Source organism: Biomphalaria glabrata, chromosome 5 (assembly GCF_947242115.1).
Source record: "Biomphalaria glabrata chromosome 5, xgBioGlab47.1, whole genome shotgun sequence".
NCBI classification, from domain to species: domain Eukaryota; kingdom Metazoa; phylum Mollusca; class Gastropoda; family Planorbidae; genus Biomphalaria; species Biomphalaria glabrata.
In genome coordinates, this window is record NC_074715.1 from 31424820 (window position 1) to 31446894 (window position 22075).

At 35.3% G+C, this 22075-nt stretch overlaps 1 protein-coding gene across 1 annotated transcript in view; it reads right to left on the bottom strand.

The window, feature by feature from the left end:
- Positions 1 to 1111: 1111 nt before the first annotated feature.
- LOC106052800 (atrial natriuretic peptide receptor 1-like) overlaps positions 1112 to 22075 on the bottom strand; it is a 41043-nt gene continuing 20079 nt past the window's right edge. Inside the window, exons 7-23 of the mRNA XM_056028324.1 lie at positions 21530 to 21630; positions 20881 to 21022; positions 19969 to 20056; positions 18707 to 18821; positions 18193 to 18249; positions 17751 to 17828; positions 17463 to 17567; positions 15618 to 15689; positions 13941 to 14103; positions 13204 to 13350; positions 12275 to 12443; positions 11578 to 11730; positions 5206 to 5398; positions 4420 to 4594; positions 2847 to 2945; positions 2645 to 2736; positions 1112 to 2078 (exon numbers count right to left, since the gene is read on the bottom strand). Coding sequence (XP_055884299.1) covers positions 2031 to 2078; positions 2645 to 2736; positions 2847 to 2945; positions 4420 to 4594; positions 5206 to 5398; positions 11578 to 11730; positions 12275 to 12443; positions 13204 to 13350; positions 13941 to 14103; positions 15618 to 15689; positions 17463 to 17567; positions 17751 to 17828; positions 18193 to 18249; positions 18707 to 18821; positions 19969 to 20056; positions 20881 to 21022; positions 21530 to 21630 — 1997 coding nt within the window. The 3' untranslated portion in view covers positions 1112 to 2030. The remainder of the gene's footprint in view (positions 2079 to 2644; positions 2737 to 2846; positions 2946 to 4419; positions 4595 to 5205; positions 5399 to 11577; positions 11731 to 12274; positions 12444 to 13203; positions 13351 to 13940; positions 14104 to 15617; positions 15690 to 17462; positions 17568 to 17750; positions 17829 to 18192; positions 18250 to 18706; positions 18822 to 19968; positions 20057 to 20880; positions 21023 to 21529; positions 21631 to 22075) is intronic.

Sequence of the window (22075 nt, forward strand, 5' to 3'; positions counted from 1 at the left end):
TATGTTCACTGCCAGGGGAACGATTGTTGGAAATAAATACTTACACTTGTTTTAAAAAATTAATAACAAACTTTTCCGCCCATATCTCCAATGCCTTTTTTTTTTAAAAAAAGTTCAACTAATGTGATTCAAACACTTTTGTTTCCTGTGACAGATCCACTAAGTTCTTTGAGGTTAAAAAATGTTTTATAATCAATGTCAAAAGTATTGAACAAGCTTTCACTAATGTTCACCATGTCAAAACAGTCTGGAAATCTTGCTTGCATTTTCGAGAACCATTCGATTACTTGTCTCTGTGTGTTCATGTAATTTCAAATAAATAAGTAAAATAAAATATAGAAATAGAAGAAATGTATAAATGACAAGTAGGTGAGGACGTTTGCTAGAAAAAATAAAATGTAGACGTATACAATTTATACGTTTTGTTCATTAGAAATATGGTTTAAATAGTTCCGCATATTAAATAACGCAACAATGACGGTTTAAAAACATAGTGATTGAGCATGTTTTAAATATGTAAAACATTGACACATTTCAGATCATGTTTTAAATATGTAAAACATTGACACATTTCAGATCATGTTTCAAATATGTAAAACATTGACACATTTCAGATCATGTTTCAAATATGTAAAACATTGACACATTTCAGATCATGTTTCAAATGTGTAAAACATTGACACATTTCATATAATGTTTCAAATATGTAAAACATTGACACATTTCAGATCATGTTTCAAATATGTATAACATTGACACATTTCAGATCATGTTTCAAATGTGTAAAACATTGACACATTTCAGATCATGTTTCAAATGTGTAAAACATTGACACATTTCATATCATGTTTCAAATATGTAAAACATTGACACATTTCAGATTTTCCCAACAAAACAAAGATTATCACGCAAAGAGAATTTGATTAAATATCGTATTTCTTTGTCAATGTTAAGTGTCTGTAGGCTTTCAAAACATTTGTCACAAAAAAAAAGTTTTTTTTTACTGTCTACACCTTTTGTGTTTGTGTGTATCACTGCGTGTTTGTGTTTGTGTGTATCACTGCGTGTTTGTGTTTGTGTGTATCACTGCGTGTTTGTGTTTGTGTGTATCACTGTGTGTTTGTGTGTATCACTGTGTGTTTGTGTTTGTGTGTATCACTGTGTGTTTGTGTTTATGTTAGCCGTGGGAAAACATTTGAATACACGATGAAATTTGCATTTCATTGTTATTGTAGTTATTTATAAAGTCAATGCATTTGGAATAGAATATCTGACATCTAGTTCCTGCTGCGAGAAATAAAATGATTTACTCCCCGATAGCTGGGCTTTGCTTTTGAGCTCAAGTCCTATATTGTCAATAGAAGTTCAGTTTATTATTGCTGCTAATATAAGAATATATGGATTTCTGCATCTAACATCCAAATAATATCAATATGATTAGAGATAAAAATACCCCTCTGATCATGTGAATGGAACAAAGTCAAAATACCAACACAAAATATTAGCTCTCAAATAGCTTACACTCAATCTGAATAGAAAACTACGTGGAGACAAAGCTCATTGAACCAATCTTTTGAACGTCTTTATTATAACTCGACTAGAAGGGAAGACAACTAAAACACACACAGATGTTCATAAAACTATTTCCAATGTTTAATGTCTGCACCAAACTTATTTATGCCTCATTTGCGTCTCTCAATATACAGTTCAATTGAAAACCCTAACCTGTATTCCTGGATAGCAAGATGGATAGCTAGGCTCGACGCTACGTATAGTACACAGCCAGGCAAACATGTCAAGTTAATGAATCTATTTATAATGTTAAAAATATGCTCTAGCTATACTTAGACTAAATATTCCAATTAATGTATGATTTTAAACTACTAAAACTTATAATGTACTTGAGATTCACGAGTTATTTGATTATTTAACCTATAATTTAACACAAACATCTTTCTTGTAATGGACATTTCAATAGCACATGAAACAAGTTTGTAGGTCAAATGTCCTGTGATTCCATGTGTCCAACTTCAGTCTTCTTCACCAAGTAGCCAGTAGGTCTCCATAATACCTTTACCCTGGGACAAAAGTTTCGAAACAAACAAAATTACTTGACCGATGTGTCAGACCCTATCTGGTAATAGCATACTTACATACACAACAAATAATGTATTCGTCGATGGAACAAAAGAGTGCATTTAATGTTCGAAATCTTCTATTACGAAATATTAAAAAAAAAACTCGCGCAAGTAAAAATAATAACGTTGTGAATATTAAAAAGCAACAAAAGAAAGCTGTATTACATCTTTTAGGGGGGATAATACCTCTAGCAGGTTCACAACAAATAGAAGAGACTGTGGTGTGTTGTTGTCAGTTTGTTGTTTCAATGACAGCTACTTAGTCATGGAACTGTGGTTTGAAAGCAGACCTAGATCTAGTCATCCTTTCTTATTTAACTCCCTTTTGTTATTGGGACAGACAGACAGAAAGAGAGAGAGAGAAAGAGAGAGACTGACAAAGAGAGATAGACTGATAGAATAATCTTTTTTTTTTTATCTTTATATACATTTTATATAGCCTACATCAGATGTGTCTTAATTGCTCTATCTCTTGAGTTCGTTGAAAAAGGAAAGCGAATGAATACCTTGATTTCCAATGCTCCACGTTTCTGAATAATAAACTTGCCAAAAGTTTTGAGAATGTCTGCAGTGTTAAAACTCATGTGAATCTTCAGCTCTGTCGTAATAAAAGATTAAAGTCAAATGTTCTGCAAATGATTTATTGATTTTATAATATCTACTTTTCTATTAGGAGGCTAGCTTTCAGAAAATCTTCTGAACACATACCAACTCCATTGGACTCCATTCTAGACGCAGTGTTCACTGCATCCCCAAACAGACAATATCTTGGCATTTTGAGACCAACAACACCAGCACATACTGGGCCTAAAACAATTATTATTATGTTAATAAAGTGGACCTAAGATGGTGTCAATGTTAATAAAGTGGACCTAAGATGGTGTCAATGTTAATAAAGTGGACCTAAGATGGTGTCAATGTTAATAAAGTGGACCTAAGATGGTGTCAATGTTAATAAAGTGGACCTAAGATGGTGTCAATGTTAATAAAGTGGACCTAAGATGGTGTCAATGTTAATAAAGTGGACCTAAGATGGTGTCAATGTTAATAAAGTGGACCTAAGATGGTGTCAATGTTAATAAAGTGGACCTAAGATGGTGTCAATGTTAATAAAGTGGACCTAAGATGGTGTCAATGTTAATAAAGTGGACCTAAGATGGTGTCAATGTTAATAAAGTGGACCTAAGATGGTGTCAATGTTAATAAAGTGGACCTAAGATGGTGTCAATGTTAATAACGAATAATCTATCTTGTAAACTCTCCCTTTGTTAAAATATAATAAATTTCAGTTTATGTCGTCAATATTTTTGTAGTTGATATGGTGATTTTTGTTCTAGAAAATACATTTCATTTGAAGGCATTATCCCATTGTAAAGTTGTCCAGCTGTTTACAATTAAATGAATGAAAGAAATATCTTAAAACACTGCAATGATTCATCTCATTACACTAATTAGTGGAGCAGATGTAAACAATATATATATATATATAATTCTCTTCTTCCCTCAACAGTTTGGACGAGAAGAAGTAAAGGAAAGATCACTCTTTTATTTCTGTGGATAGAGTTATCCAACGAACTTTACGAGCATTGCCTGTAGCGAAGTCATGCAGTGTATCAGGAAATTTTGCAATTTCAGGAGATTTCCAGGAGCTCCTGGTAAATTAGGCAGCCGCGAGTAATCTGTTATAAGTTATAAAATGGTTTAAATTAATAATTTACACATAGAATTAGCGCTGGGCCCACTGCGGTCGGATAGGTTGCTGTGGCCTATGGCCGCCCTGAAAAATAGCGGCGTATGCTACGCCGCCGGTCGACTAGTTCAAATAATACAATAAACCAAAACTAATATATAACTCATTATTTGCTGGTATACCAAAATCTATCAAAACCAGTTCAGAGTATAATAACTTTAAATCAACTAAATTTATTTCTTATTCATACTTTTGTTGATTTGTCATGGTGATGCTATTATGTGTATTTGTTGTTATCATTATCATAGCCATCCTTATCCGCATTGTAAATAAACGTTTATGAGAAAAAATGGCGATTTTAAAAGAAAGTATAATGCATGTAAAAAGAGTTTTAGATAAATACTTCTCAAACAAGAAAATGTTGAAAGTATAAGATAGGAATGAAAGATCAATGTTAAAGCTATTTTTTTAATCATAAAAGAAATATATATAACAAATTGTCAAATTATATTAAACAAAATACATTGGTATAATAAAAGAATATTATCTCATATGAAAACTATTCCTTCAAGGGAAGAAACTCAAGATTACCTGAATGTAAACCGATTCTCAGCTTGAGTTGATCCTCACATGTATTCAGTGGAGTAAAACCAGATACCACACTCAGCAGTGCCAGTGACATCCGGGCAATCTGGCGAGCATGCTCACTTCCATTTCTACTAGGAAGACCTGAGACCACCATGTAGGCGTCACCAATGGTCTCTACCTGAAGTGGTCAATGAAAGTTGTACAGAACTCAAATACACGTTGTTGTTGTTTTATATCATTGCCCACTATGGGGGGGGCAGAATTCAAACATTTGAAGAATCAATGTATACATACTAATGTACAAGGCATTGCATTAAGCGTAATTCTATAGATCACCCAAACATTTGAAGAATCAATGTATACATACTAATGTACAAGGCATTGCATTCAGCGTACTTCTAGAGATCAGCCAAACATTAGAGATTAGAATTAGCTAGTATTGTGGTGAATCCTGTGTACATACTAAATTAAATGTTGATAAACTAGGTGTTTTCTTCAAAGTTATATGAGAATTTGTGTGCAAGTTTAAGCAATGCGGTATCAAATTGTCCGAGCTCTTCTTTTTGTGGCCAAATTTTTGTTCATTTAGTTGGCAACATTGAAGTTTCATTGAGCGTCCTTGCCATTGTTTAGTCTATCGTGAACATCCCCAGTACGTCATTTCCTGTCTGAACCTAGCAACTCTTTTGGCTTTAGATTATAAAATATGTTTTTAAAATGTCCTATTTCTACAAGCTATGTACCCTGACAGTAATTAGTGTTGCTGTTTTTAAATTGACTTCCGCTTACTTTATACACGTCGTAGTTGCCTATGACAGCATCAAAACAAGTGTAGACGTCGTTTAACAAGTTGACAATTTGTACAGGCTTTAGGATGGAACAAATCTCTGTGAAGCCAACAATGTCACTGAAGTAAATGCTCACACAATCATAGAACTCTGGCTCCACGGTTAGACCAGCCTTCAGTCGGTCAGCAACAAATCTGTAGAGACATTACAATTATTGGGCTTGAAGCAATGTAAACTTTCTGAACTATTAAGACATGTGTCTAAAGTGAAAGTTTAAGAGGACTAGGGGAGAAATATTTAATTCTTTTTTTTTTTTAATATTGTAAAATTGTTTCTAAGGATTTGAGCAATCTAGTGCAATTTAGTGATATTTGTCTTTGAAAGAAATTGTATAGTATTTGAGTAACAAGGAATGTGACCTATATATGTACAAACCTCGTTCCTTACAAGTTGAACCCAACAGTGAAGTCTACACTTTAGGTTCTACTCTCAATAAACACAGTTCAGAAATAGGATTTACTTTAAGTTTTGCTGATTATAACTTTGCTTGTTTTAAAAGAAACACATCTGTTTAAATCTAAGCCTAAATGTTTTGGCATTTATCTAAACAATATCTATTTTTTCTATTTTTTCGATGTGTTAGATAATAATCTATCCATTTCAATGTTTTAAATACCTATACATCTATAATCTATATAACTAAACTAAGGCATATCTATATACAAAATCTATAACTATATATCTATTTCTATAAGCTATAATAATAATAATAATAATAATAATAATAATAATCTTTATTATCCGTAAGGAAATTTGTCTTACAATTTGTGCATTACACCAAACAAAAAACATTATAACTATAAGAAACCAAAGTGTACATTCACACCAGACTCACTCATAATTTACATGTGACAAAGTTTATACCAGATTGTTCTTATTTAATGATTTGATTGCCAGGGGAACAAAAGAGTGTTTGTGTCTGTTTGTCTTTGCTATCGGTGTCTTGTATCTCTTTTGTGATGGTAAAATCACAAAATCCTGACACAAAGGGTGATTCTTTATTTCGAGGATCTTGTTAGCTTTTTTATAGATGTTTGTCTCAAACAACTGCCCAAATGGGGTTTGTTTTTTGCCAATGATTTTGCCAGCAGCATTTAGGATTCTATTAAGTTTATTTTTATTTTTAATGCTCAGATTGCCATACCAGGCAGTGATATTGAAACTTAAAATATTGCAGATGTGAGCGTGATAAAACATAGCCAAGGCCTTTTCGCTAACATTAAACGAGGACAGTTTTCTTAGTAGTCGTAATCTTTGCTGCCCTTTTTTGCTGATATAATCAGTATTTGCAGTAAAATTTAGTTTATTGTCTAGGATAGTACCAAGGTATTTAAAGGTTTGCACAATTTCAATAGTCTCTCCAGCTACAGAAACAATATCATTTCCCTTCTTGTCCCTACGAAAATCGATTATCATTTCTTTGGTTTTTTTTTACATTTAATAATAAAAAATTATCTTTACAGTATTCCTCAATGTGTTCTAGTTCTTTGAAATACTCATTTACGTCTGAGCTCTCTGAGAGCAGGGCAAGAAGAGCCGCATCATCAGCGAATTTTGTGAAGGAGCAACAATAACTATCGGATTGAAAATCATTGGTGTACAAAATGAACCACAATGGCGATGTTACAGCCCCCTGGGGCGCCCCTGTGTTAACTATGCGTTCATTAGATATAACATTGTTTACCCTAACCCTCTGAGCTCTCTGGGTCAAAAATTCATTAGCCCATAGTATTATGTATGGACTAATCTGCAACGCTTTCATCTTTTCAATGAGTAAATGAAGTAGTATAGTGTTAAAAGCTGATGAGAAATCCATAAAGAGCAATCTTACATAAGTGTTCGGTAAGTCCAGATGTTTGTAGACACAGTTTAAAATATTTAGGATGGCATCGTCTACACCTTTACCCTTTTGGTAAGCAGATTGTAAAGGGTCTAACTTATTACAAAGATCATTCAGAAGAAACATTTTAACCAATTTTTCTAAACATTTAGACACAATGGAAGTAAGTGAAACAGGTCTATAGTAGAGATGGGAAACGAACCGAACCCGAACCGAACGAACCGAACTCGAACCTCACTTATGACCGAACCGAACCGAACCCGAACTTTGAAACTGCTTGGTACGAACCGAACCGAACGAACCCTCCTTTTCTTAACCGAACTAATTTTGCAATTTTTACATCCCTTTTTAATATTTTGGGTTTAAAAAAATAATTTACTTCAATATTTTATTTAAATTCTAATCATTCCATTATACTTTGAAAACTTGGGAGGGGGTGGTGGTATTTTGAAAAAAAAAAAGCGGCGCGCTTTGATTCCCATGGGTTTTTCCGTACGTGCCGACTCTCGCCTAACCTTGAATTTTCGCGGGCTGTTTGCAATATTGGTTTTGAGTCGAATAGGCGCCCTCTAATTAGATCTAGATCTAGATTCAAGTTCCTAGTAAGTAGAAAGTTGACAAATATTGTCACTTTTATTTGAGATGGCTGTTAGTTGAGAGTAGAATATTTTTTGACGATTAGGAGAGTGTAGATATAAATAAGTTCATTTGTGTTTTAGTTTAAAATAAATTTTAATTATCTTCTATTAAGTGATTTATTTTTACAAAATTTTAAAGTATTCCATATTGGAATATTATCAGTGGTGTAGCAAGGGTGGGGGAGTAGGGGGAGAAATGTAAAATCCCCCCGGGCCCCCACTTGAGGGGGACCCCAAATTAGTGTTTTTTACAATAAATATTCAATATTACGCAAAATGCAGGGGCCCCCAAAGAGGTCCAGCCTCTCCCGGGCCCCCAAATGATGAAAAATTCCTATCTACGCCCCTGAATATTTTTACTATTATTCTGTTTTTGCATTATTGATCATCAGTATTTTTAATGCAGCGTTTCTCAAACTTTGGGTCCTCTCCCGTGGGTGGGGATGGTTAGTACCTTGAATTGGGGGATGGGGAGACCCAACTTCTTGACAAAAATGGGTGTCATAAAGTGTGTGTGTGTTTTTTCTGGTGGCGGTAAGAAAAGGTTAAGCGATTGATTAGTGTTTATGCATTAAGGATGATGAAATTAGCGTAATGCAAATGTGAAACGGCAGACAATCTTGAAACATGAAAGAGTAAAGACGTTGTTTTGTGGTGACCTAGATTTTGTTTAAATATCAGTATATTTCATTAATATTACATCTCTATCTCAAGTTAAATATGTGACTATTGTAATAACAGTTAGGCTATATTGAGTTGTTCACATAAGAACTTTATTTTAAAGTTTATTAAGTTTATATATTATTATAAGGCTTGTCTTCGAGTCCGAAGATTAGTTAGGAATGCAGTTTTTCCCATGGCTGCGCAGGCCCAGCTGTGACCTACATATTTTGCCACATCCAGGACCAGCATAACCACTGTTCGCAGGTGGTCGAATTAGTTTTTCTTTTCGCGTCTGCGTTTGTCCTCGGCAGCGGATTTTCTTTTGGTCTCAAATGTGTATCACGCGGCCTTTGGGAGTGACCTCCAACTGACTAGTTCTGAGACTGCATGCAACCAGGTGCTCTCTTCTATGTCAGCTAAGGCAAGTTGGCTTCTAAGCTGGTCTTTGAAGCGTTTCCGTGGGGCACCTCTGTAACGTCGACCACCTTTTAGCTCACCAAAAAAAAAAGACTGCCTTTGGCATACGTTCGTCTCCCATACGAGATACGTGCCCTGCCCAGCGTAACTGTCGGACCATAAGAAGTCCATCTATACTCTATACTATCCTTACCGGTAAAAATATAAAACACCTATATTGGTTCAATTGTACTAGCTGTTTGTAAGCGACAAACCAACGACCAACTAACAAAGAGAGGGGACATTGAAAAAAAAAGTTATATTTTTAGTGTAACTTATCTGAATATTAGTATAATTACATGCTTGAAAATTAAAATATATTAAGTGAAGATGTCATTTTATCTTCTAATAAGACCTTGTCAACTGAAGACTGCTGTTTGCGAGGCGCGTATGCACAATATGGGTCAAAACGTTTTAAAGAAAACATTTTAAAACATCTCCACTAGTGTGATTCTTCTGCATTTTTTTGTCTCAGAATAGTCGAATTTCTTCCGTATATTGCAATTTATAATAGTGACGACTTATGTGTGAAACAAAATCCTCGATAGAGACGTCTTTACACGAAGAATATTTCTTTAAAAAGATCACGCCCATTATAGAAGGACGTGCGCAATATGTAGGCCTGCCTAGAATGTCCCTTGCATAATTCTAATGGCCAGGTCTGCCTCTTTATTATTAGATTTAATATGGCCCTCGACTTTTTTTTTATTATGATGAATAGTGCGTTCTGAAAGAAAGCACATCGATATTAGCCTTTTTAAAAAATTCGCTTAGCGCCGAGTCACGCCCAGAATTAAACCACTTGCCGACTTGAGCGAAAACCTGCCGCATCTTCATTTCTATCTCCATTAAGAAATTTTTACAACGCTTTAAATGTATGTAGGCAACATTATTTTGGCAAATGTATTGCCCATAGGCCTATTATATGTTGCAAAGTATTTGTTTTATGTAAAAATTCAAATAAAAAAGTTTTAACTAATAAATTGCATTAAACCTTATAACTTAATTTTGCTATTACATAATTTCATAACATCGAACCGAGCCGAACCCGAACTTTAGACCTGACCGAACCGAACCGAACCCGAACTATACTCGTCATCGAACCGAACCGAACTCGAACTTAAATCTGACCGAACCGAACCGAACCCGAACTTTAAAAGTTGGGTTCGATTCCCATCTCTAGTCTATAGTCATTCATTTCCTTTGGTTTGGAAACCTTTGGCACAGGTACAATTATAGATGATTTCCACACAGGTGGTATCTCATGGTTTAGTAATGAAGTAGAAAAAATATCTTGGAAAGGTTCAGCTAGTTGTTCAGCACATTCTTTTAGGATTCGCCCTTTTATTCCATCAGGCCCACCAGCTTTCATTGGGTTGACGTTTTTGAAAATGTTACAAACTTGCTCTTTAGTAATCGCTAATTCTAAGCAGTTGTTAACATTGACATCCTCAAGGGCTTTGAGTCTTAGATAATTAAAATCTTTCGTGTCGAAGCGACAATAGAAATCATTTAACTCATTGGCCAATGTTTTTTCGTCTCTTGTAGCAAGATTATTTTTAAATTTGACTTGTGCTCCTGCCATTTTGTTCATGATGCCCCACGTCTGTCTCATGTCACTTGTATTAATTGAGTCTTCCAGCTTGGTGCGGTAGTTTCTCCTCCCTTCCTCAAGAACGACGTTGAGATTTCGTTGAGCAATTTTCCTTGTCTGTCCATCGCCACTCATAAATGCTCTTTTCTTTTTTATTATTTCCCGTTTTATTTTTGCAGTGACCCATGGTTTATTGTTGGGGTATATCTTGATGCTCTTAGTACTGACACACATGTTTTCACAGAATTTGATGTAATTTGTCACTGCGTCGACCCATTCTTCCAGATTTGAAGTGGTCTCTTTAAACAAATTCCAGTCAGTGCAGTCTAGACATCCCTGTAGTTTGAGAATATTGTCTTGAGTCCATTCTTGTACGTTTTTTTGAATGATTTTTCCTTCTTTAAGTTTCGTGCGGTAAGTAGGCAGCAGTTGTATTGTTTTGTGGTCCGATGATCCTAGTGGTGGCTTTTCACGAGATGTGAATGCTCCTTTGATGTTACAGTAACATAAGTCCAGAGTTCTGTTTTCTCTTGTCGGACATGAAATGTGTTGATAGAAGGTGGAGAGGTAAACCTTCAAGGTGCATTTATTAAAATCACCCAGTATAACTACTGGTGCGTCCGGTGACCTTGTCTGAAACTCATGCACTACGTCAGCGATTATTGCAGCTGCAACTTCCGTTTTGGCTGTAGGCGGAACATAAACCAGGACAATGTAAATAACCCCAAAGTCTTGTGGCAAATAAAAAGGTCTCAATGAAAGCGCCAGTAGTTCTAGATCCGGACAGCACATTCTCTTTTTAACCGTGTAGTTGGTACAGTATTTGAGGTTGATGTACACACAAAGCCCTCCACCTTTCTTCTTCTTAGACTCAGCCGTTCTGTCAGATCTCACGCAAGAGAAACCATCAATAGCAATCAGATTGTCGTTGTCATCCTACATGAAATTAAATCTATATTGGTGTCAAGTATTTCGGAAGTCATCAACTTAGACTAGAGGTTTAGACCTAAGGCTAAATTTCACTAAACCTAAATTTCACTAGACCTAAATTTCACTAAACCTAAATTTCACTAGACCTATGTTGTCATGTTTAAGGTGCAGCTCTACTGCTATAAAACTTACGCAGGTAACATTTGTTTGAGTAACTCTTCTGACTTTTGTTTCTCTTGTCTCAGTTCATCCACTTTCTCATCCACAATTTTCTCTAGATTACTGCTGTACTTCTCTAGCCTCTGAAGTAAGTTGTCAACCAAGCCACCAGATTTGTTCACTTTTCTAGGCGAGGAAGACAATAGGACATAAAACAGTAGGAAGTGCAAAAGTTCGTCAATACTGTCAGTGATTAGTAGTTCTACTATTTTATGTGTGACATTGAGGTGCTGTTTGGATCAAATAATACGATTGACAAGTTCTGAAAAATAATGAATTCAACTAGTCAAGTAGAGCTCGGTACATCACAGTATGTTTACCTGGCGCAATAACCATGGCACATAGGAGTTTATTGCACCCAGACCCATGACAAATACAGGCCCAAAGAGATATGATCAATGAACTCTATTTTGTCAGTGTTCAATAGTTCTCAAAGTTGTATTTACGCCGAGTTTAATGACTCAATTACTTTAAAGAAGTTGTAACTAAATTGAGTGCAAAGACTTGTAAGAGTAACAACACCACTATTAGTTGCTGAAGTTTTTTTTTTGTAAATATACTAGTACAATTTGTTTCAGTCATATTCTTAGGGAGCCCCATCATATTCTTAAACCCTGGCCCACTGGCACTTTACTACGCCACTGATGTGCACACGACACTAATGACTCACTGCATGAGGCCGTGAAGCACTGCAGTTATTACACTTAGTGACGGACGTTTCTCTGGACTTTCTTGCCAGCACTGCTTCATAAGAGTCTCCATTGGAATCATTTCTGGTGGAGCAGATACTGCAGGTCTGAAAGGTGGATCTTGACATTCGATTATTTTGCTTAGAACTTCTGTTAGACATTCAAATATAGAACAATGTCGATATAGAAATTGGTTACGATAGTCATCAATAGATGGATAGATAGATAGATAGATAGATAGATAGATAGATAGATAGACAGACAGACAGACAGACAGACAGACAGACAGACAGACAGACAGACAGACAGACAGATAGATAGATAGATAGATAGATAGATAGATAGATAGATAGATAGATAGATAGATAGATAGATAGATTTAAATTTTAAAATTTAAATTATTCAAAATATAAAATTCTTACTTCTTTCTGTAAAATATTATGAAAGAATAACCTCTAAAACATGTTGATAACCCTTAGTAACAACATGTGGATAACACGTCATCGGAACAAATATTTGTTATAGATACATTTGACTTAACAGTCACAAACAATCAACTACTCTGACAACTATTTCTTTAAAAAAAAAAAATAAAAAAAAAACTTGTAGTCTATGAATGTATTTCCTTTAGAACAATAAAACATTCGGTTATATCATTGAAATAATACACGAATTTATCTACGAAGATAAACTAAATCAATTTAGATGCACTCGGACAATACGTGTTTTCCATTGTGGCATTTATATGTCCGGCTTTGGTTGATTTCTTTATTTGAAGTCTATCTAGATCTCGACAAGGGAAACAACTAATAAAATATTATGTTTCCCTCTTTTATGTTGTGTATCTCCCTTTAATTATTTTTTTTTTAATCTTATTTTTAGAATTTAATTTGCTTGACTAAAATAATACCTTTTATAGTGAGATACTCCTTATCATTACTGTAAGGTTCTTCTCTGGTCAGCATCTCTGACATAATAATGGCAAGACTGTAAACATCTCCTTGTGGTGTAGGTTTACCTCCATGCCTTAACAGCTCGGGGGCCACCCATAGAAGATCTGGAATGTAGAAAATGTTTTTTTAAGACTGCTACCGATATTTATTGCATTTTGTCATACCTCTTTGTAACTAAACGGCACGGCAGGCAATAGCGTATCAAACAGTTCTACCAGAAATAGTTGGAATTTGTGATCAAAGAATTGCAAACTCAAAGCATCTTATTTTGAACCTTGTTTTGTTTCCATTGTAAACAACCTAGAAATATATTTTATCTCAATGATATAACAGTGTGAACTACTTTTTTCTTTTCTTTTTTTTTTCTTTGTTTCCAATATTAGCCTACATGGCTTCCCCATTTTAGATGGTGTAAAGCTCATCTGTTTATATGGCCGAGGGTTACCGAAGGTGTTATGTGTCCAGCACAACGACGACCAACCGCCATTAGTTTCCAAGCATATGTCGGGTACCCATTAGGGTTGGCTGGGCTCAGGGGTGTCTTAAGTGCCTCACAATTCAAACATAATTCCTTTTAGTGTACAAATTAAATGAAATAAAAATGTCTTTGAAATAGTTTTGTTTGTTTGATTGTTTGTTTTCCTTCATTGTTATGTTTATTTTTATTAATTCAAAGAGAAAACTCTTCACTGACCTTTTTCCAAAGTTTGATTTTGGCTTTGTAACTTGATTTCATCATAGATTGTTGGAAGACCGTAGTAACCTACTTTAACTGAGAACCTGGAGTCAATCATGCAGACATCGCTGGTCAGTCGACCGTGGACTCGAAGGGGGTGTTTGTGGAGGTATCCCAAGGCCTAGAAATAAAGCAGAGAATTCGGTTTGTAGTTCTAGACAATTAGCTAAGTACTGGCTGACGAAATGTAGCCATGCTTTCAGTCATCTACTGTAGGACGTATCCGTCAGACAGAAATGGATTGCAAAGGAAAATCCCTACATACTAGCCAAGTGGTAAATACAAGCGCTGTGCTTTATGAACTAAGAGTTTTGAGTTTGAATCTTGGTGAGCTTTAATAATGACCCGGATATTTCTTGTAAAAAGTGAAATTAAAAAAAAAATTAAAAAAATTGGTCATTGTACTAATCACATGGTGACCTAGTTTAAATTTTTAAAAAATATGCCCTCCCCTTTTCAAACTGCAAGGTTGCACCGGAAAATATACTATTGGAAAAAAATGTTAGCTCTATAAAATGAGCTTTGAAGTTTTTATAATGAAATAATATATGAATTAAAGTTTAAAAGTTCATGCTTTTTTGTGATAAGTCTAAGTATCAGTAAGCAATTTAAAGCAAACTTAAAATCTTAGGTATCAAATCTTTGGCCCTGGGATCATTCTATAGGCATGTCATGTATACTACCTTTCTGCTATAGGCATGTCATGGATATTACTTTCTGCTATAGGCATGTCATGGATATTACTTTCTGCTATAGGCATGTCATGTATATTACTTTCTGCTATAGGCATGTCATGGATATTACTTTTCTATACGTAACGTCGTATGGTATGTGCATCGGAATTTCTTCCCCAGTGGCCCGAATGTAAATTCAGCTTTCCTTTGGAAGTCTTGGGTTAGAACTCATGATATTTATTATATTTATTTATTATTATAAATTTCATTATATAATAAAATTAACCTTCAAATTTTTGCTTCAAAACCATTTTTTACATAAATTAGTTCCTTACATCTGTGACTACAGATTTCCTGACGAACATTCTTTCATACCGTAATGTTACACATCTTTCCATCCCTAGATCTAAAACCCTTATTCAACTCTAAGATGATAAAACTTCTCTACGCACATATAGTTTTATACTTTAACACATGAAAATACTAATTATAGTCCATTCATTTCATATTTCGATCAAATTAACATTCCAATTTGGTTTTCTAAAGCATTTTTAATACATTCGACTCATTCGTTTACGAAAGCTGCGAAGCCGAGTTGAGATAGGCCTATATAAGACCCCCATGACTATGTCCAAGGCGCCGCCTATATTCATTCATGAATCGCGTACTAAAAATTATTTCGTTTAATTGTTCACTTTATAATCCCATTCATTTAACAAAGCTATCGCTCTTTTCGTTTTTAATAGATTATGTATCGGCTTCGGGTAAACCCATTTTCGCATGCAAAACTAATTTTATTTTCGTAGCGAAAGAGAAAAAACTTGAAAGGATCATTAGTTAAGTTTAACATACATCTAAATTCAATCCACTAGATTAGTAAACACAAACTTAGACCCGCAGGCCGCGGGTAATGTCAGGCTAATAATGCTATAAAAACTTTCTACACTAAATGTGAACTAACCTTGACGATGTCACTCAAGATGGAGAGAGAAAAGACGGTGTCTAGTTTAAATTTAGAATCCATCAATACTTCCTGAAAATAGAAATGAATCAAACAGATGGCTTCCTACCTGCACTAAAATGTGTCATCTATAAGTGTGATGAATTCAAAGACAAAGTCACTCTCAAGAGCTGCCTCAATTAATGTCCAATCAGCTCCAATGACTGGAAAGTCCTAGCCTGCGATTATTTTATGCGCTGTTTCCAAAGACGCGGTCTGTAAACGTCACTACTTCTTGTGTTTTGGCTTGCATGGCTCGGCCTCTACTGTAGACTTTTTTGTTCACCCCCCCCCCAATATTGCGTAAGTTTTGTGCTACTTTTATCTTTATTTCGTTGCTCCAAACCGATTCGTCATTAACTCCTGTGGCGTGGCGATTACAAGGAAGTTAGGCACTCAGGCTTGAGACTCTGAGGTCGTCAAGCTTGACCTGAGCATGGTCGACTGGCTTTGTCTAGGGCCATATTTGGTCGTTGTATAGGAGCCGTATTTGGCTGTGGGCAATGTGAGCCCGAATGGTATCGCTGGGATTGTGGGTAAGGTTTGCTTTTATGCTAAGCCAGTTATAATTTACGTGATTGTTATTAATGCAATGATGAAACTGGAATTAAAATTTCAATAAGCTTACTATGGACCTATGTACTATGGACCTATGTACTATGGACTATGGACCTATGTACTATGGACCTATGTACTATGGACCTATGTACTATGGACCTATGTACTATGGACCTATGTACTATGGACTATGGACCTATGTACTATGGACCTATGTACTATGGACTATGGACCTATGGACCTATGTACTATGGACCTATGTACAATGGACCTATGTACTATGGACCTATGTACTATGGACCTATGTACTATGGACCTATGTACTATGGATGGACCTATGTACTATGGACCTATGTACTATGGACCTCTGGACTTGACATTTCAAATATCTGTTATTGTAGAAGGCAACAAGTACTTTGCAATGTATGCTTTCTGGTATTTCCAATTTACAAAAAAAAAAATCTCCTATTTATCCCCCCCCCCCCCCAGCAAAAAAAAAATAACTAAAGACTATTGTGTTTGTCACAGTCTTAGTTGACATTGCATGATCTAAAGTTCACGTCATGTTAAGAGTTTAAAAGACACGTGGAAATCCTGATGTAGAAAACAGGAAGTAGAATGAATAAAGTTGACTTTGAGTTCAGTCAGTCAAGTCAAGCAGTCAAGTTAAGTCAAGTGTTATCCTTTGGACCGAGTGGTCAAGTAATATTTTAGTCCGCAACGGACAGTAGCGACTTAGAAAAGTCTGTAGTAATTTCAGTTAGAAAGTAACTTGTGGGCAGTTGTTGCCAGTGGTCTTTTGAGACATGCTATTTGATTAGTTATTCTGTTACCCGCTGAGATGCGGAGGTGATTTATTGGATACATTTGATACCGCTGCTATGCGGATAGGATTGTTTATTATTTCTTGACTTGTAGCACTAACAAGGAGTGCACTATTATTATTATTGTAGTAAAATAAACTTTATATTTGTCTGCAGAAACGGACTTAAGTCAGTTTATAATATTTGTCTTGTCACGTGTCAAGAGTACTTCAGGAGGCAAGAACCCAGCATTACACGACATTCGCATTCTGCAACGTTACACCATTTAACCTTCATTTACAGTGTTAGAATTCCAAAGTCAATGTCTGACGATATATTAATAATTAAATCCTTTTTTAAATAAGTATAATTAAATTTTCTATTACTCCCGTCTCTCTCTTTCTCCCATCTCTCTCTCTCTGGGTTGTGATTGACAGCGACTTGCCTGTAAAGATCCTTTAGGGCAATGCTCTGTGATAAGCATCTTTTTCTCCCCTTCAAGGCAGGCTCCTAGAACACGAAGAAGGTTTGGGTGGTTGATGTCTCGTATCTGTGAAGAGGTACCAGGTATATTGTCTAGGCAGGTCACTGAGAAGTGATATTGACTTAACACATCAATCTAGAACTAAAACATAGATGAGTCACTTTCTAGACACTATCTAGAGGCCTAGCCACTTTTGATACTGAGATTCTTGCTTGTAACAGAACTGAACAAAACGAACAAGTTTATTACCTCGTGAAATTCTTTCATCAGAGAACTTACGCTTTGAACACTTGCATCATTCAAGAACAGTTGACGGACTATGTTGCCCTTTCAAACAGTAGACATGGAGCAATGGTGTAGAGGAGAAGGAAGCATTTTGTCATGTATATAATATAAAATATATAGGTATATATATATATATACATATATATAATATTTATTTATATATATATTTAATTTAATTATGTAATCTGCCTATATATATAATATATAAACAGACAGACGGACAGACAGAGAGACAGACAGATAGGTAGATAGATAGATAGATAGATAGATAGATAGATAGATAGATAGATAGATAGATAGATAGATAGATAGATAGATGTGGTAGGTCTAGTAAACTGTTACAGTAAACAATAAGCTCTATGCTATCTAAACTGAGACATCACAAAACTAGAACTTCACTTCTTACCTTGTATACACAGATGGAGCAGTTGGATGTGGCCACGTCATTTGTATTTGTAGCACTCTTTTGGACAAGTTAAACATAAAAAGACAACGTTACTAGAATAAAGATATAGTTGTAGGCTCGGGGCCTAAAAGTATTTAAATTATTCTCGACAGCAATGTCACATTCCTTTCCACAATTAATTTACATTTACATCTACTTGTAGATTTAATTATCAAGCAAAATCCTCAAACTTTCCTATTTGTGGGACCTGTTATGATATTTGAGCGGGTTTTTTTAAGTTTTAGGGACCAGGCCCAATCAAAACTCAAGGCTGAGCTGTTAGCCCTTTCATTTTTATCACGTTTTGTCTTTCTTATATTGGCCACACGATGCCTGCAAACTTTAAGCATCTAAAGATCTCTGGGAGTTGGAGATTTCATCAATATATTTTGTGATAATGCAAACTATTAACTAAGACAACAGATCGTTTTCAAGAAAATGTTTTTTATTTAAAAAAAAAAAGATTTGAACTTACATGATGAAATATAGTAGAGAACGTTGACTTTGTTACAAAACTTTTGATTGGATGGAGCTCATCTTGGTTTATCTTCCACCAGTTCATTAGCTGCTTGTTTTGTGCATGTCGCATCCTTGAAAGAAGAGCTTACATTTTAATGTGCACGAAATGGTAATTCAAGACAACTCCTTTAGGTACATTAGCGAATTACGGTATATTTTCAGTATAGACAAAAATTGTTGTGTCCCCATTAAATGGATGTCTTAAAGTCAAATAAAAACGATAGGGTTTGAATTTAGAATGATGATCTATGATTACTCAAAATGAATAATAAAACAACAAGATCAAAGACAGGCAAAATAAACTGAGATGGATATTATAAATTTAGACACAGACATCGCAAAGTTATTAAGACACATCGTTCATCCCTTTCAAATCTCTAAATCGTCTCCCTTTCTTAAACATAACTTATGACAGAGCCTCTTTTCTCGCACCATTTTACAAGACTAACAATTAATGCTCCCTTTCTTCATCACCTAGGAAACAGACACACGTACACTCTCCATAACAACAAGACAAGACATCTCAATAAAAGACTGGTATCACAACAAGATTACAGACAGCATATCTACAACAAGGCATATTCCACAGAAAGATTAGATACAGACTTCACATCTACAATTTAATTATCACAGCAAAATTTGTGATGATTATCACATTTACAAATTAGACAAGTCCGAAGATTAATGAGGAATGCAATATTTCCCGTGGCTTCAAAGCCCCAGCTGCTATCTACATATTTTACCACATCCAGCGCAATCATAACCATTGTCCACAAGTGGTCGATTTAGATTTTCTGTCCTCGGCAGCGGATTTTCTTTAGTCTCAAATATGTATCCCGCGGCCTTTGTAAGTGACCTGTCTCGTTCTGAAGCCGCCTGCTGCCAGATGCTCTCTTCTATATCAGAGAAAGCAAGTTGGCGCCTAAACGGATCTGTAAAGTATTTCCGTGGGACACTTCTGTTACGTTCACTATCTCACTAAAAAAAGACTGCTTTTGGCATACGTTCTTTTCCCATAGGGAATACGTGCCCTGCCCTGCCCTGCCCAGCCTAACTGTTGGTCCATAACAATTCCCTCTATACTATTTATACCGGCGTTCGCTGTTTGTTGTGCTAACTTGCCACCGTATGCTTATGATAAAGCGCAAGAATTATTTTTTTTTATACCTACAGCTTGGTTATCATAACAGGATCTGAGCCTGGCTATTAAAATGTTACCTGAAAGCTACAAATATTCCAATGGCTGCAAATAGAAGTATGACACCGACACTGACAGATAAACCAACAGCCAGACGGTAATCTTGTTCTATGGAAGAAACAGTACAAAATAAGTATCAAGGCATTCCTTCTATTTCAACACTATCCATCAATATACATCGTTTGACTCATTGATATCATACATCGTTTGACTCATTGATATCATACATCGTTTGACTCATTGATATCATACATCGTTTGACTCATTGATATCATACATCGTTTGACTCATTGATATCATACATCGTTTGACTCATTGATATCATACATCGTTTGACTCATTGATATCATACATCGTTTGACTCATTGATATCATACATCGTTTGACTCATTGATATCATACATCGTTTGACTCATTGATAGCATACATCGTTTGACTCATTGATATCATACATCGTTTGACTCATTGATATCATACATCGTTTGACTCATTGATAGCATACATCGTTTGACTCATTGATATCATACATCGTTTGACTCATTGATATCATACATCGTTTGACTCATTGATATCATACATCGTTTGACTCATTGATATCATACATCGTTTGACTCATTGATATCATACATCGTTTGACTCATTGATATCATACATCGTTTGACTCATTGATATCATACATCGTTTGACTCATTGATATCATACATCGTTTGACTCATTGATATCATACATCGTTTGACTCATTGATATCATACATCGTTTGACTCATTGATATCATACATCGTTTGACTCATTGATATCATACATCGTTTGACTCATTGATAGCATCGGATTACAATGTCATTAGGCATATATAGTTATTTTTCTGACATATGAGGTGTGGGGCGCTATCAAGTTTTGAATGATACCCCATCACGAGCTCTGCCAATACAAACCCAGGGCAATACGTTTGCAGATCTCATCATTGAAGCCACAGACTGGTCGCCCACTCACGAAACCATCATCACCAGGCCAGTGAATCTTGTACTCATCAATCATAGTCAGACTGTGGGTCAGAGAACTGTAGTTGCCTACACGCTGTGAATGAATGCAAATTAGATCTAATTACAAGAGAAAAAAAATGTATGCCTGTAAGATCACGTTTAAATAGCTTTGGGCTGATTCCAAAGAGAAAGCTTTATTTCCTCAGAGAAAAATGTTTAGTTTGAATCAATGACTAATTATTACTTTTACGCAAGTATTTTACTCTTAGTCTGGTCTAATCTTTTCTCAAGACAAATGGGAGGGACGGGATATTAGGCAGAGGGTTGCGTGCTGTAAGCAAACAATTGCCACCTAGATTCTCTAAGGTTCTTTAAAAAGTCTTAATCGAACAAAAAAGATCTTTTCAGAAAAAAAAAAAGATCAACTATAACTCTTTGTTTACTGTACAGTATCAGATATAACCAAATGTTATCAAATTTTAACATTTTACTAAAATTTTTGCAAGTTGTAATAACTAGATACCTTATTGAAATACTAGATCCTCAATTAAATTGACTAGAGTCAATGGGGAGGGGGGGAATATTTCCTAGTATGTCTCACCATAAAGGTTCCATCGCTTTGGTCATCATCTCTCATGTCCGCCACGGACATATCAATAACTCTATTTCCCACCTCATTAAGTCTAAACGAGCCGGACACACCTGAAATAGTGAAGTGAGGATAGATCAAAGTCTGGACCAAATGGATTTTGTTCAAATTTACTTTCTTAGTTTACAGTTAGATTTGTAGAAGATGTGTGGACAATGAATAGTTCAAGCTGTCGTAGTTAGAAACTAGAAAGTCTGGACTGGAGTTACAAAGTCTACTATAGACATTTTTTGTTTGTTTGTTGTTATGTTTCAGAAGTTTCCTAATTCAAGCTCATTACAAGTCGCTAGAGAATGAAACAATTCAAACTCGACTATATCTTGACGATAGTTAACAGAGCACACAACATCACAAGGCAACATTCAAAAACCGACACAGGTCGTTTCGGCTAAGTTGTTTTGGCGCGGCCGGTTTGTTGCAGCCGTTTTGGTGCCGCCGACCATGATGTTCTCTGTTCATGTGTGACTAAGTTGCTGGAATCTTGTCTTTGTTTCTCAA